At 37.3% G+C, this 12,462-nt stretch overlaps 1 protein-coding gene and 1 pseudogene across 2 annotated transcripts in view; both read right to left on the bottom strand.

Moving 5' to 3' along the window:
* LOC117072185 overlaps positions 1-1,337 on the bottom strand; it is a 15,623-nt pseudogene extending 14,286 nt beyond the window's left edge.
* An 8,009-nt stretch (positions 1,338-9,346) lies between these two features.
* Positions 9,347-12,462, bottom strand: part of LOC117072623 (probable C-mannosyltransferase DPY19L2) — a 40,337-nt gene continuing 37,221 nt past the window's right edge. For both annotated transcript variants that reach the window (XM_033192945.1, XM_033192944.1), the window contains one exon: positions 9,347-9,574. In XM_033192945.1, the coding sequence (XP_033048836.1) occupies positions 9,424-9,574 (151 nt within the window). In that variant the 3' untranslated portion in view covers positions 9,347-9,423. The remainder of the gene's footprint in view (positions 9,575-12,462) is intronic.

A 12,462-nucleotide genomic window follows, 5' to 3' on the forward strand; every position in this document is an offset into this window, starting at 1 on the left:
TGTCTTCCACCATGATTGTGAATTTCCTGAGGCCACCCCCAGCCATGCAGAACTGTGAGTCAATTAAACCTCCTTTCTTTATAAGTTACCCAGTCTCTGGTGACATTCTTTATAGCAGTGTGAAAATAGACTAATACAGACTCCTTCCCTGGACACTAGAACCATGATGGCATTAGGGATGGACTTATTAATGCATAATAGCAGAAAGCTCTTTACCTCAACATTATAAAGATAATAAAGGTATAGTTAACAATGATGGGACACACGTTTTAGGAAAAGAAACGTGTGGATTCCGTTACAGTATTAAATTGAGCAGTAATGTTTGCAGCAAACTATGGGCATTATTCTTTAATTTCCCCTCCCATTAAAGGAGAGGGTGGTCTCTTTTCCGGTAAGGATTGCTCATCTCTTTCTTCTGCATGCCTCATGCCATGCATGCCCCATGCAGGTGTAAGCTAGATGACATTCTGTATGTCAGGACCATTTTTCATTCCTGCAAAATAGTCAAACTATGTTTTAAAGAAAAGAATTTGTAACATGTGCATTGCTATAAGGCTTTTTATTCCAATGTATGGTATTAAATAGGAGTTATGTGCTCAATTGTGAATTTATATGGAAAGGAGATTAGGACACAACAGGCATAGAGGAAAGATCATGTGAAGACACAGGGAGAAAACACTCACTGCAAATCAAGAAGAAAGATCCCAGAAGAAACTAACCCTGCTTATATGTACCTTGGTCTCCAATACCTGTCTGTGGTACTTGGTGATGGCAGCCCTAGCAAACTAGTATAATTATAATTATGATGAAACACAGGGCCCAAGAGTGGCCCCATGTTTCATTTCAGTGCTGCAAGTTCTGGCCAGTTGTCTGTCATCTTCTTTTGTGTGTGAATGAGTCCCCCATGGGCAAAAGCAGAGGCCACCCTTGGAGGCATACCTAGAGGGGTGGCAGGCAGACAGCCACTATCTGTCATCTACCCAACCACCTCTTATGTCCTTTTCCCTCCACATCCCTCCTCTTTCACCATCCCTCCCCTCCTGCTCACCTTCTTCAGGTAGCAGGAGTGGGAGGCAGGAAAAAGCAATAGACTTACTAATATTAAAGATCCAAGCTGCAAACCTTTAACTCTGATTAGCTTTTTGGTTTCGGACTCTTTCTCATGGCAAAATTTTCTCAAAATTATCTGCTACAAAAACAGGAATCCAGAGAAACATTTACAAACTCTAAAAGTAGACAGATACCACCACCTTCCCCATCCTCCACCCAACCAAGCTGTGACAGTAGGTAAAATCTGTACCCCAAACACCAATTCCCTTGATGGTATTTGGATCCATTTCCAATTGAGAAAAGTCATCTATCCTTTTTCCTTTGCTTCACCACACATTATTTGTATGAATGTTCTGTTTCCAGCATAATGGCTTTTAAAAATTAAAGATATAAATTAGCTATTATTAGAGAAACAGCACAATAGTAAAACTCCCCTAAATTGGCATAACAAAATATTAATAATAGACTCTAGAGGGGACAGACAGTCTCTAAAGAATAAACAAACCATTGAGTAGAGAACAGAAATCCCACCCAACCAGTAAGTGCTCTCTGCTGATCTTCAAATAATGGGTTCCTGGGTCTTAACAATAACAACAAAAACAGCTCACCACTAACCGAGTGTTTACTGAATCTCATATGCTTTACATGTATTACTTTATATTTTTCTTTCAAATGTCATTTTTGAAGAAGATAACTTTAATATTTCCACTTAACAGATGATGAAATTTTAAAATGTTAAATAAACTGCCCAACTAGTAAATGGTAGAGGAGGGATTCAAACCCAGTCTTAATATATATATACTATTATTTTGATCCCCAGAGCACTCAAGATAGTGTTGGGTACTTTAAAAAGAATGAAGATTTGGGAGGCCTAGGCGGGCGGATCACGAGGTCAGGAGATCGAGACCATCTTGGCTAACATGGTGAAACCCCGTCTCTACTAAAAATACAAAAAATTAGCCGGGCGCGGTGGCGGGCGCCTGTAGTCCCAGCTACTCGGAGGCTGAGGCGGGAGAATGGCATGAACCCGGGAGGCGGAGCTTGCAGTGGGCCGAGATCGCGCCACTGCACTCCAGCCTGGGCGACACAGCCAGACTCCGTCTCAAAAAAAAAAAAAGAATGAAGAAATGTCGAACCATACGGGGGGTGATTCAGCCATACTGTAGGGACAGAAAACAGGAAAAGTGACCCAAATACCCTATCTTTAAAATGTTTCTATGTTTTAACCATTTATTTTCCACATTATTCTTTGGTACAATGTTTGCTGAGCATCTACTGTGTTCCAGGTACTGTGTCAGGTGTAAAACAGGAATAAATAATATACAAACACTTTTATTAAGTAATTCAGAGTTCAATAAAAGACTTCAAAGGAAACCAGATCATTTTGAAATGATTGAACTGTGTGACAGGTGGAGTGGCATTAGCAGATCACAGAGGAGTCAGGACTGGCTGCTGGCGGGAGGGGACATCTGAGCAGGTGAGAGGCAGGGTGTGGGAGGAAGACAGGTAAGACCTTAACAGGCAAGGGGACAGTGTGAGCACTGGCAGGAAAAAGTTGCTGGACATTTCCAGCAGTTCATTGTTGCTGAAGCAAAAGGTGTGATGTCAGGTGAGTCCCTGATCCTGCAGCACAAGTGGGATGCAAAGCCTGAAGACCCTTTTAAGGCACCAGAGGAGGGAGAGAGATTGAATAAATAGAAGAAGTGGATGGGTGAGGGAGAGAAGAGCCACTGAGATCATCACAACTCAAACAAAACTAAAACAAGTGTAGTTCATGTCCTTGAGTTCTCTTCCTTTCTCCCATTTTCTATTAAAATGTGCAAACTAGCACCTTAACACTTTTTGTAATTTCATGACAAATGCTATCATATTTCATAACCAGCAGATGGCACTAAGTATACATAAAAGGAACATTTCGCACACCATCACTTTTTTTTTTTTTTTTTTCTTGAAATAGAGTCTCACTCTGTTGCCCACACTGGAGTGCAGTGGCGCAATCATCTCTTTCTGCATCCTGGGCTCAAGGGATCCTCCTGCCTCAGCTTCCCGAGTAGTTGGGACCACAGGCGCCTACCTCCTACTTATTTTAAGAGTTCAATCCAGGCTCTACTGTCCTCAAGGGACTTTTCTCCATACTAGAACTCTAAAGTTTGACAGTGGTCTGGATCTGTGAGATAGGGCAGGCATCTTACAGGTACAGGGTCCTCTCTTCTGCCAGGGGCTACTGTGTCGTAGTCTCGGAGGGATTTCGTCAGGGCATCCCAGTAAGGTTGTAAAATGAATAATGGTCTTGGTGGCACCATCTCTGTGTAGTGAGGAAAACTTATGTAAAACTGGAATGGGTGAAGGGGTGAAACTAGGAAGGTATCACAGCTGTTAGAGGAGGGGGAGCAGGATTGGGCAGGTAAAGCCTTCAGCTGTGAGGCCCGTTGATATCTATAAAAGAGGAAGAAAGCAGGAGAGCCTCTAGCTGCAAAGGACGGCTGACCAGGGCTTGGCTTGCTCAGTGAGGAGCTTAGAGCAAAGATTGCCTGATGAAGCAGTTCAGCATCGGGTCAAAACAGCCAGGCTCTACAGTACCCTTCTCATCTGGTTTGGCTCTGTCCCCATCCAAAAATCTCATCTTGAATTGTAATCCCAATAATCCCCACATGTCAAGGGAGAGACCAGGTGGATGTAATTGAATCATGGGGGTGTTTTCTCCCATGCTGTTCTCGTGATAGTGAGTTCTCACGAGAGCTGATTATTTAGTAAGTGTTTGGTAGTTTCTCCTGCGTTCATTTCTCTTTCCTGCCACCTTATGAAGAAGGTGGCTTGCTTCCCCGTCACCTTCTGCCATGATTGTAAGTTTCCAGAGGCCTCCCCAGCCATACTGAAATGTGAGTTAATTAAACCTCTTTCCTTTATAAATTACCCAGTCTTGGGTATTTCCTTCCTTATAGCAATGTGAGGACAGACTAGTATATCTTCCTTGCTCAGTCATTGACTGGGGTTGCCTAGGAAGAATGTGAACCAGCGTGAATGCCATGCAGATGCTCACGGTGCTGCAGTTGATGGCTGTCAGTTAACTCTGCTCCCTGCAGCTGGACAGCAGGTTCTCAGAGGAATACTCTAGAGGTGGTGTACTTTTGTGGCTGCCACACCATCCTTGTTAAATAAGTAACTCTTATGTGTATGATCCCCGTTGTATTTCTTAGGTCTGTATGAAGCTGTATAAACAGGCTTGCTCGTTTCAATAGCTGAGGTGCTTTTAAAATAACATTCGTAGGTTCTTGGATATGATTCAATCCAGTATATTCCATGAACTGGCTTTGCAGCTTCATCTGAATAATCTCAATATTTATATATGAATTATACGTATCTCTTGGATGAAAATTTTAAAAGTAAAGGCCATTATTTATATGTGCTCAAAGGATATGAAAGAATTTTCATCTCAGAAAAGCATAAGAAGGAAGTCAGTATCTATTTTAATCTCAGGCAAGCATACTAAGGAAGTCAGTAGCTGCAAAAGCACCTCAAAAATTATTCAAAGTCACATATAAATAATCTTATTTGCTTTTTGGATTATGAATACATCATAGCTTTTTTGTTAGCATCCAATTCAAAGTTGGCCAATTGGTGGTATTAAAATGGATCACATGTGTAGCCCTTAATAATGCACATTGACTTGGAACACCTTGCTTAATCCTCATAATTCTATGAGATAGGTATTACCACCTATGTACAGATGAAGAAACACATCCTGAGAGATGTGAATTTTTATACAATTTCTATGAATGACACCTTTTTTGCAGAATCCTATGAAACACAATCCAGTAATTTTTAAGAAGCTATACCACTCCTTCCTTACACCATATACAAAAATCAACTCAAGATGGATGAAAGATTTGAATGTAAAACTTAAAACTATAAAAACCCTAGAAGAAAACAGGAAAGGCCATGGACATAAGCCTTGGCAAAGACTTCATGATGAAGGTGCCAAAAGCAATTGCAGCAAAAACAAAAATTGACAAATGGGATCTAATAAAACTGAAGAGCTTCTGCACAGTAAAAGAAACTATCAACAGAGTAAACATACAACCTACAGAATGGGGGAAGAACACCTGCAAACTGTGCATCTGACAAAGATCAAATATCCAGCACCTGTAAGGAACTTAAATCAACAAGCAAAACAGTCGATTTGACATTGGTTCCTGCTGATGCTTGTGACTGTAGATGACACTCACTCCTTCACAATATTACTTTGTATGGAAGTATTCATTTTGTCCATTCTGTTGGTGGGGCTTTGAGTTGTTTCCAGCATTTTTTTCCTCAGGTGCAAATAATGCTTCCATGAAGATTCTTGTAATTGATTTCCTTGGTATATTTGTACCAACATTTCTTTAGGGTGTAACTATAAATTGCAGAGACAACATACTTTAAAACTTATTAGGTAACAATGACTTATTTTCTAAGGTGGCTGTACCAATTTACACTGCTACTATAATTTCATGAGAGTTCTTGTGGCACCCTGTCCTCACCAATTCTTATCCAACATGTGAATGTTACCATGTGGTTTTCATCTGTATTTCCCTATTTTCTTCTAAGACTTTAAAAGTTTTGCTTTCATATAAGTCCTTGACCCATTTAAATTTGACTTTTGTGCATGAAATTATATATATACCTGCCCTTTTGAAAATTTCCTTATATTTCTCATATTAAGAATTTTCAAAGATTTTTCTTTCCCCTTGTCTCAGTCCCCATCCTTTATGAAGAGACTCAATGAATTAAAGAATATGAACCCATACAGAACTTCAGAGATGTAAACTTTCTAAAGAATATGGTGAGTTTTTTGGACACAGAATAAAATGAAAATAATAACAAATACTATGTTGGAGCTCACAAATTAGCAGAATATATTCTTAATAAGGCTAATTAACCTCAGAGTGTTGTAAAACGAGCATTGTTATACACACTAACTTTTGGTGGTGCATACAATCCAAAAGGTGCATGCATACCTACCTTTGCAAAGGTAATTTGAGCATAACTGCATGGAAGGCTTTAAGGGTGTCCACAATTTTTTAAGGAAATTTAACTTTATGAAATCTATGGAAATAACTTTAAAATCATAAAGTTGCACTAAGATGTTCATCGCAGTGTCTGTCTATATATCTTAATCACTTTTGCCCTATTGCCATTTTTGCTACTATGTGTGTGTATATATGTAATTGTCCCCTTCTGTAAAATGTCCTGTTTTTCAAAACTAATTTTTCTATGAGTTTGTCCTTCATATATAACAGAAACATGTAATGTATAAAAATATAAACATAATTTTGTTATTAAAGTACTCAGATTTTTGGTGTCTGTCAGCAGCAAAGTGGTAGGATACAGATATTTGTCGAACTGTGCATTAGCTTCTAACAACTGGATGATGGAAGGAATTGTTGCAGCTTGTGTGCACCTCACTTCTGGCCATAGTTTCAGATTAGTGTGCAAAAATAGGATCCTAGAAACTATGGAAAAAGCTTCATTGCATTAAGTGAAAATCTTCTCATGTTTCAGAAGAATAAAAAATAAAATATATACAGTCAAGAATTCAGTAGAACAATTTGTATAACAAGCTGCAGCCCAGTACTCCTATTTGTTGACATCAAATAAAGGTGAGACTATTTGGAATTCTGAAATGAGCTAACCTCACTCTGTAACTTGATATTACTGAAATGGTTATTAGTGAGCTGTAGGGGGCGGTGCAGAAGAAACTGTGTTTGTTGAGTGCCTTTATGTGCCAGGTACTTCAAAACATTGTTTCACTAATCCTCATAACGACCCTGCCAAGTAGGTACTGTGAGTTCTGCTTTACAGGTGAAGAAAGCTCATGGAGTTAAGCAACATGACGAACCTTAGCACAGTGCCTGAAATACAGTAAGTGCTCAATGAATATCTTTTGAATAGATGGTAGGCAATATACCTAACTAATGGAAGAACCAGTATTCATACTTAGATCCATCTTATTGCATAGCTCACACTATTTCCATCATAGTGTATTGCCTTCTGTGTAAGACTATAAAGAATCATTTTTAAATGCCTGAGAAACAGCACTGCCAATGTAAACATAGCTAGTAAGCCCTGCAACCTGATTTCTCCTTCTACATCAGAACAATTTCAATTTCAAAATGTGTGCATTGTGAGGGATGAGAAAAGACAGAAAACAGGATCTTCAAGGGCTTTACTGTTACTTAACACCGAGAGTGCATGAAAATAACATATATATGAAAACATCGTATGTGTATGGAACATTTTATTAATATATCTCATCCATTTTTTTTGTTGAGTTCTACTGACGTTTTAAAATTTATTTTACTTTAAGTCCTGGGATACATGTGCAGAACGTGCAGGTTTGTTACATAGGTATACATGTGCCATGGTGGTTTGCTGCACCTATCAACCTGTCATTTAGGGTTTAAGTCCCGCATGCATTAGGTATTTGTCCTAATGCCCTCCCTCCCCTTGCTCCCAACCCCCACCCCCAACCAACAGGCCTTGGTGTGTGTTCTCCCGTCTGTGTCCATGTGTTCTCATTGTTCAACTCCCACTTATGAGAACATGTGGTGTTTGGTTTTCTGTTTTTGTGTTAGTTTGCTGAGAACTACGGCTTCCAGCTTCATCTATGTCCCTGCAACGGACATGAACTCATCCTTTTTTGTGGCTGCATAGTATTCCATGGTGTGTATGTGACACATTTTCTTTATGCAGTCTATCATTGATGGGTATTTAGGTTAGTTCCAAGTCTTTGCTACTGTAACATCATCTGAAATGTGTTACTTTAATTTTATGAACGTTAGGTATTATGTCTCTTTTCCTTTTTTGCCCCACACATCACTGAAATGGATTATTTGAAAATGCTAAAATAAGTACAATGTGTGGCATGCTTTCTTAGATGCTTTGTCTCCTGTACCAAAATAATTTACAAATACAAAAGTTGAAAATAATTTTATTAGTTTTTAATGCATAAATCCAAACATATATTTGTACTGAATGTTTTATTAGCTAATACAGTACGTACCATTTTAAAAATTCTACCAACTTATTTACAATATTTCCTGTAAAAACATCATCCAAAATGTACTTTGTTAATTTTTATGTTAGGTGTTATGTCTCTTCTGACGCTTTCTTTTTTATCCCATGCTTACATCAAAAACAAATTATTTGAAAATGCTAAAATAAATAAAATGTGGCATGTTTTCTTAGCTGTTTTGTATCCTGTTATAAAATATTTTACAACTGTGAAAGTTGAAAAGTAGCTTTATTGGTTTTGCTGCATATAACTGCCTGTCTACTGTAAGAGAACTCATCTATACAATTAAGGCATTTTGTTATTTCAAGTACAGAGGGGCAAGAATATAAGGGAATTATAAAAACCCCAAGATGACTCATTTAAAGTAGATGCACATTAAAATACTATAGATCTGGCATATTTCATATTTATAAAGCAGACAAAAAGAATCTTTATCTTTGCATTTGGCAAGAGTATCTTCAAGATAACTATTTACCACTTTTCAAAGCACTATTGTTGGGAAGGTTTTATTAGGGGAGAGGACTTAGAGAACATGATTTTACTCATCCAAAACCAAAAATAAATGAGGGCTTAAAAATATATTATTTAAGAAGATAGTGGCCAGAAATAAAGACCATGACAAACGAGCTTTGGGGCCATCAAGATGAAAAGACCTTTGCTTTATTCAAGATCTAGGATCTGAAAATCTCATTTGATAAATTTAACTGGATTTTCTTTTCTGATCATGTTTAACTCCAAAATTTGGTTGTATACTATAGCAATTTCTATTTTACCTGGATGTTAAAAGAAAAACCATTGGAATCTAAAGACAGATGAATAACCTCTTGAGCTCAGATGGAGAACTAGCCAGTGGCAAATATGTATCTAGCGGGGTAAATACATCTCAAGAGAGTCAAACCATTACAAAACAAGATGTTTTTAAAAACACTTCAACTTGAAATTATAAAAAAAAAAAAAGCATTAAAAGGTATTAGAGATCTTTCTTAAGAGCTGCTAAAATAAAAACACCTTAAAAGACACACTGTTACAATTTTCTCACAGAGGTTAAAGAGGTTGTGACCAGTATCAGCATCTTAAGGATGTCATTTCAGAGCTTCATTCTTCTGCCCTAAGTGGTTCAGAGTTTGAGCGGGTACACTATGGTACTAGAGAAAATCTGAAGCAATTCACCTAGTTGGAAAAAGGACTTACTTACATACCCTTGATTTATTAAAATTTTATCTTATTTTTAAGTATCTGTTATTAAAGCTTGTGATTTTTATTAATGTAAACAAGCCAAAGGGTGATTGTTTTTGACACACGGCATTGTACCATAGTTCTTAGTTGATCTTTAATACTCTGTACACACTATTCTGAAATACTGTGGTGAAGTAAGGACTCGCATCTTCGAGCAGGACGCTACATAAGGGAGGGTTCGCTGCATTGCAAGGGTCTTCCACATCCCAGATTTCAAGCATACTGCAACCAGGCCTGAAAAAAGATAGCCATATATATCCATATTAGAAATGTATTTCTGTCTAGAGAAAATAGATACATAACACAACATCTAGATTTTCAGAGACAAATTTATTAAGTATTTTAAAGCGTCATTTCAAAAAACATAATTTCATTGTTTAGAAATTTAAAAAATAGAATGAAATTAAGTATGTTGCATTTTCACATCTCATTTAACCAAATGAAAGACATATTCTAATAATAAAGCTTCAATATACATTCATAAATATATATTTAAAAGCTCACTTTCAAGATGAAACAAACACAAATGTACTTTCCCAGTGCCACCACCATCTAAACATAAGGCCCATTTGTAGTAAAATAAGACAACTTAAAACCTAACCGAATTCCTGATGAATTTCATTTTTTTTAGCATAAACTGCCTTGGATTAGCATGAAATCATCCAAGGCAGGGACAGGAGACTCTCATGGCAATTTGTTTTCTTCAGTGCTTTCCCATTTTGGGTGGCTCTATGACTGGGCTAAATGAGACACTATTCCTCCCTAGAGAGTAACCCTGCATGGCAGTCATTAAAGGGAAGGAGTCAGGCAAAATTGATTTCTAATTTTTTAACATCTATATTGAAGTATAAGTTATACAGAATAAAATTCACCCATTTTATGTGTAAAGTTTGGCAGGTATGGGCAAATGTGTATAGATGTGTAAGCACTACCACAATCATAATACAGAAAATTTCCATCACCCCCACAAGTTCCCTGTGACCTTTTGCAATCTACCTCCTTCCCCAAACATGGCCTCAGGCAACTACTGTGCTTTCTGCGCTAGAGTTTTGCTTTTTCTAGGATTTCATATTATGTAGTCTTTTCATTTTTGGCTTCTTTACCATAGCATGTTTTTGATACTCATATCTGAGCTGTAGTTCCTACAACTTCTGTTGAGGTTCAACAGTTCCTTCCTTTTTGTTGCTAAATAATATTTCATTGTATACAGAGAACATAATTTGTTTATCCATTTGCAAGTTAATGAACATTTGAGATGTTTTGAGTTTTTGGTGACCATGAACAATGCCGCTATAAACATTCATGGACAAGGCTTTTTGTGGACGTGTGTTATCATTTCTCTTAGGGAAAAACCCAGGAGTGGAATTGCTGGGTTGCATGGTTATGTTTGATTAAGTGTGGATTTATCTTTATAATCAAGTTCAAAACTGTTTTCCAAAGTATACCCATTTTCCATTTCTACCAACAATGCATGCGAGTTTAAGTTGTATCAGTTTTTGTAATTTTAATCATTATGGTATGGTTATGGATGATTCAAAATATCTTCTTTGGTGGAATGTCTATTCAAATATTTTGCCAAATTTTGTGTTGTTTCTTATTGAGGTGTGAGAGTTCTTTGTATATTCTGCGTAAAAGTCTGCCAGATTTTTTTAGCAGATATATTAAGGTGTAATTGCTCAATAATTACCCAATAAGCTGCACATATTTAGTATCCACTTTGATACATATTAACATATGTATACACCTGTAAAACAGCAGGCACAATAAAAATCATGAATATATCCATCTCTCCCAAAATTTTACTTCCATCCTTTTGTAAACCTAATTGTTGCATGCTTTCTTTTTTGTCTGGCCTCTTGTCCTCAGTAGAATTATTTTGAGATCCATCCATATTGCTGAATCAATAGTTTGTTCATTTTTATTAGTGAGTAGTATTTACATTGTTTGGATATTCTAGTAGTGTGTTTATACATTCATCTGTTGATAAATAAGTGGATGGTTTCCGGTTTGGGGCTATTACAGAAAATAAAGTGCTATGAACATTTGTGTACAATTACTCAGATGGATATATGCTTTCTTTTATCTTAATATAGTAGTTGTATGTTTAACTTTTAATAAAATTGCTAAACTGTCTTGCAGAGTGGTTGTACCATATTACTTTTGCACCACTGGTGTATGAGTGTCCTAAGTCCTCCAAAGTGTCAGCAACGCTTGGCATCATCAGGTTTTTTCTTTCAATTATAGCTATTTTATTAAGTGTTTAGTTATATCTCACTGTAATTTTCATTTGCATTTCACAAATCACTAGTAACATCAAGCAGCTTTGTGTGTGATTATTTGCCATCTGTCCATTTGTCCTTTTTTTGTTTTTTTTTTTTTTTTTAGACAAGGTCTTGCTGTGTCATGAAGGCTGGAGTGCAACAGCACAATCTCGGCTCACTGCAACCTCCGCCTCCTGGGTTCAAGAGATTATCCTGCTTCAGCCTCACCAGGTAGCTGGGATTATATGCGCCCACCATCATGCCTGGCTAACTTTCTGTATTTTTAGTAGAGACGGAGTTTAGCCATGTTGGCCAGGCTGATCTCCAACTCCTGACCTCAGGTGATCCACCTGCCTCGGCCTCCCAAAATTCTGGGATCACAGACATGAGCCACCCACTGCGCCCAGCCTATTTTGTCCATTTTTAATTGGGTTGTTTTCTTATTATTGGGTTTTGAGAGTTCTTTATACATCTAGAGAAAGTCCTTTATCAGACATAGGCTTTGAAAATATTTTCTCCCAGACTGATTTATCCTGTAATTCTTCCTAACACTGTAAAAAAGCAGAGTTTTACAGTTTCAATGAAGTCCTATTTATCAATGTGTTCTCTTGTGGATCGTGATTATGTTACTGTATCTGAGAAATCTTAGCCTAATCCAAGGTTACAATAATTTTCTTCTAGAAATTTTATATTCTTAGATTCTTAGTAGCAAGTTACCTTCTACTCGTAGTTTGCTGAGAGTTTTTAATCAGTTATGGATACTGAATTGTGTCAAATACTTTTTCCTGAATGTACTGAGAGGATGATGCGGTCTTTCTTTTTCAGTTTGTTACTATGGTGAATTCACCTGATTGGTTTTCA

The sequence above is a fragment of the Trachypithecus francoisi genome, unplaced genomic scaffold (genome assembly GCF_009764315.1).
Source record: "Trachypithecus francoisi isolate TF-2019V2 unplaced genomic scaffold, Tfra_2.0 Lachesis_group4, whole genome shotgun sequence".
Taxonomy (NCBI): Eukaryota; Metazoa; Chordata; class Mammalia; order Primates; family Cercopithecidae; genus Trachypithecus; species Trachypithecus francoisi.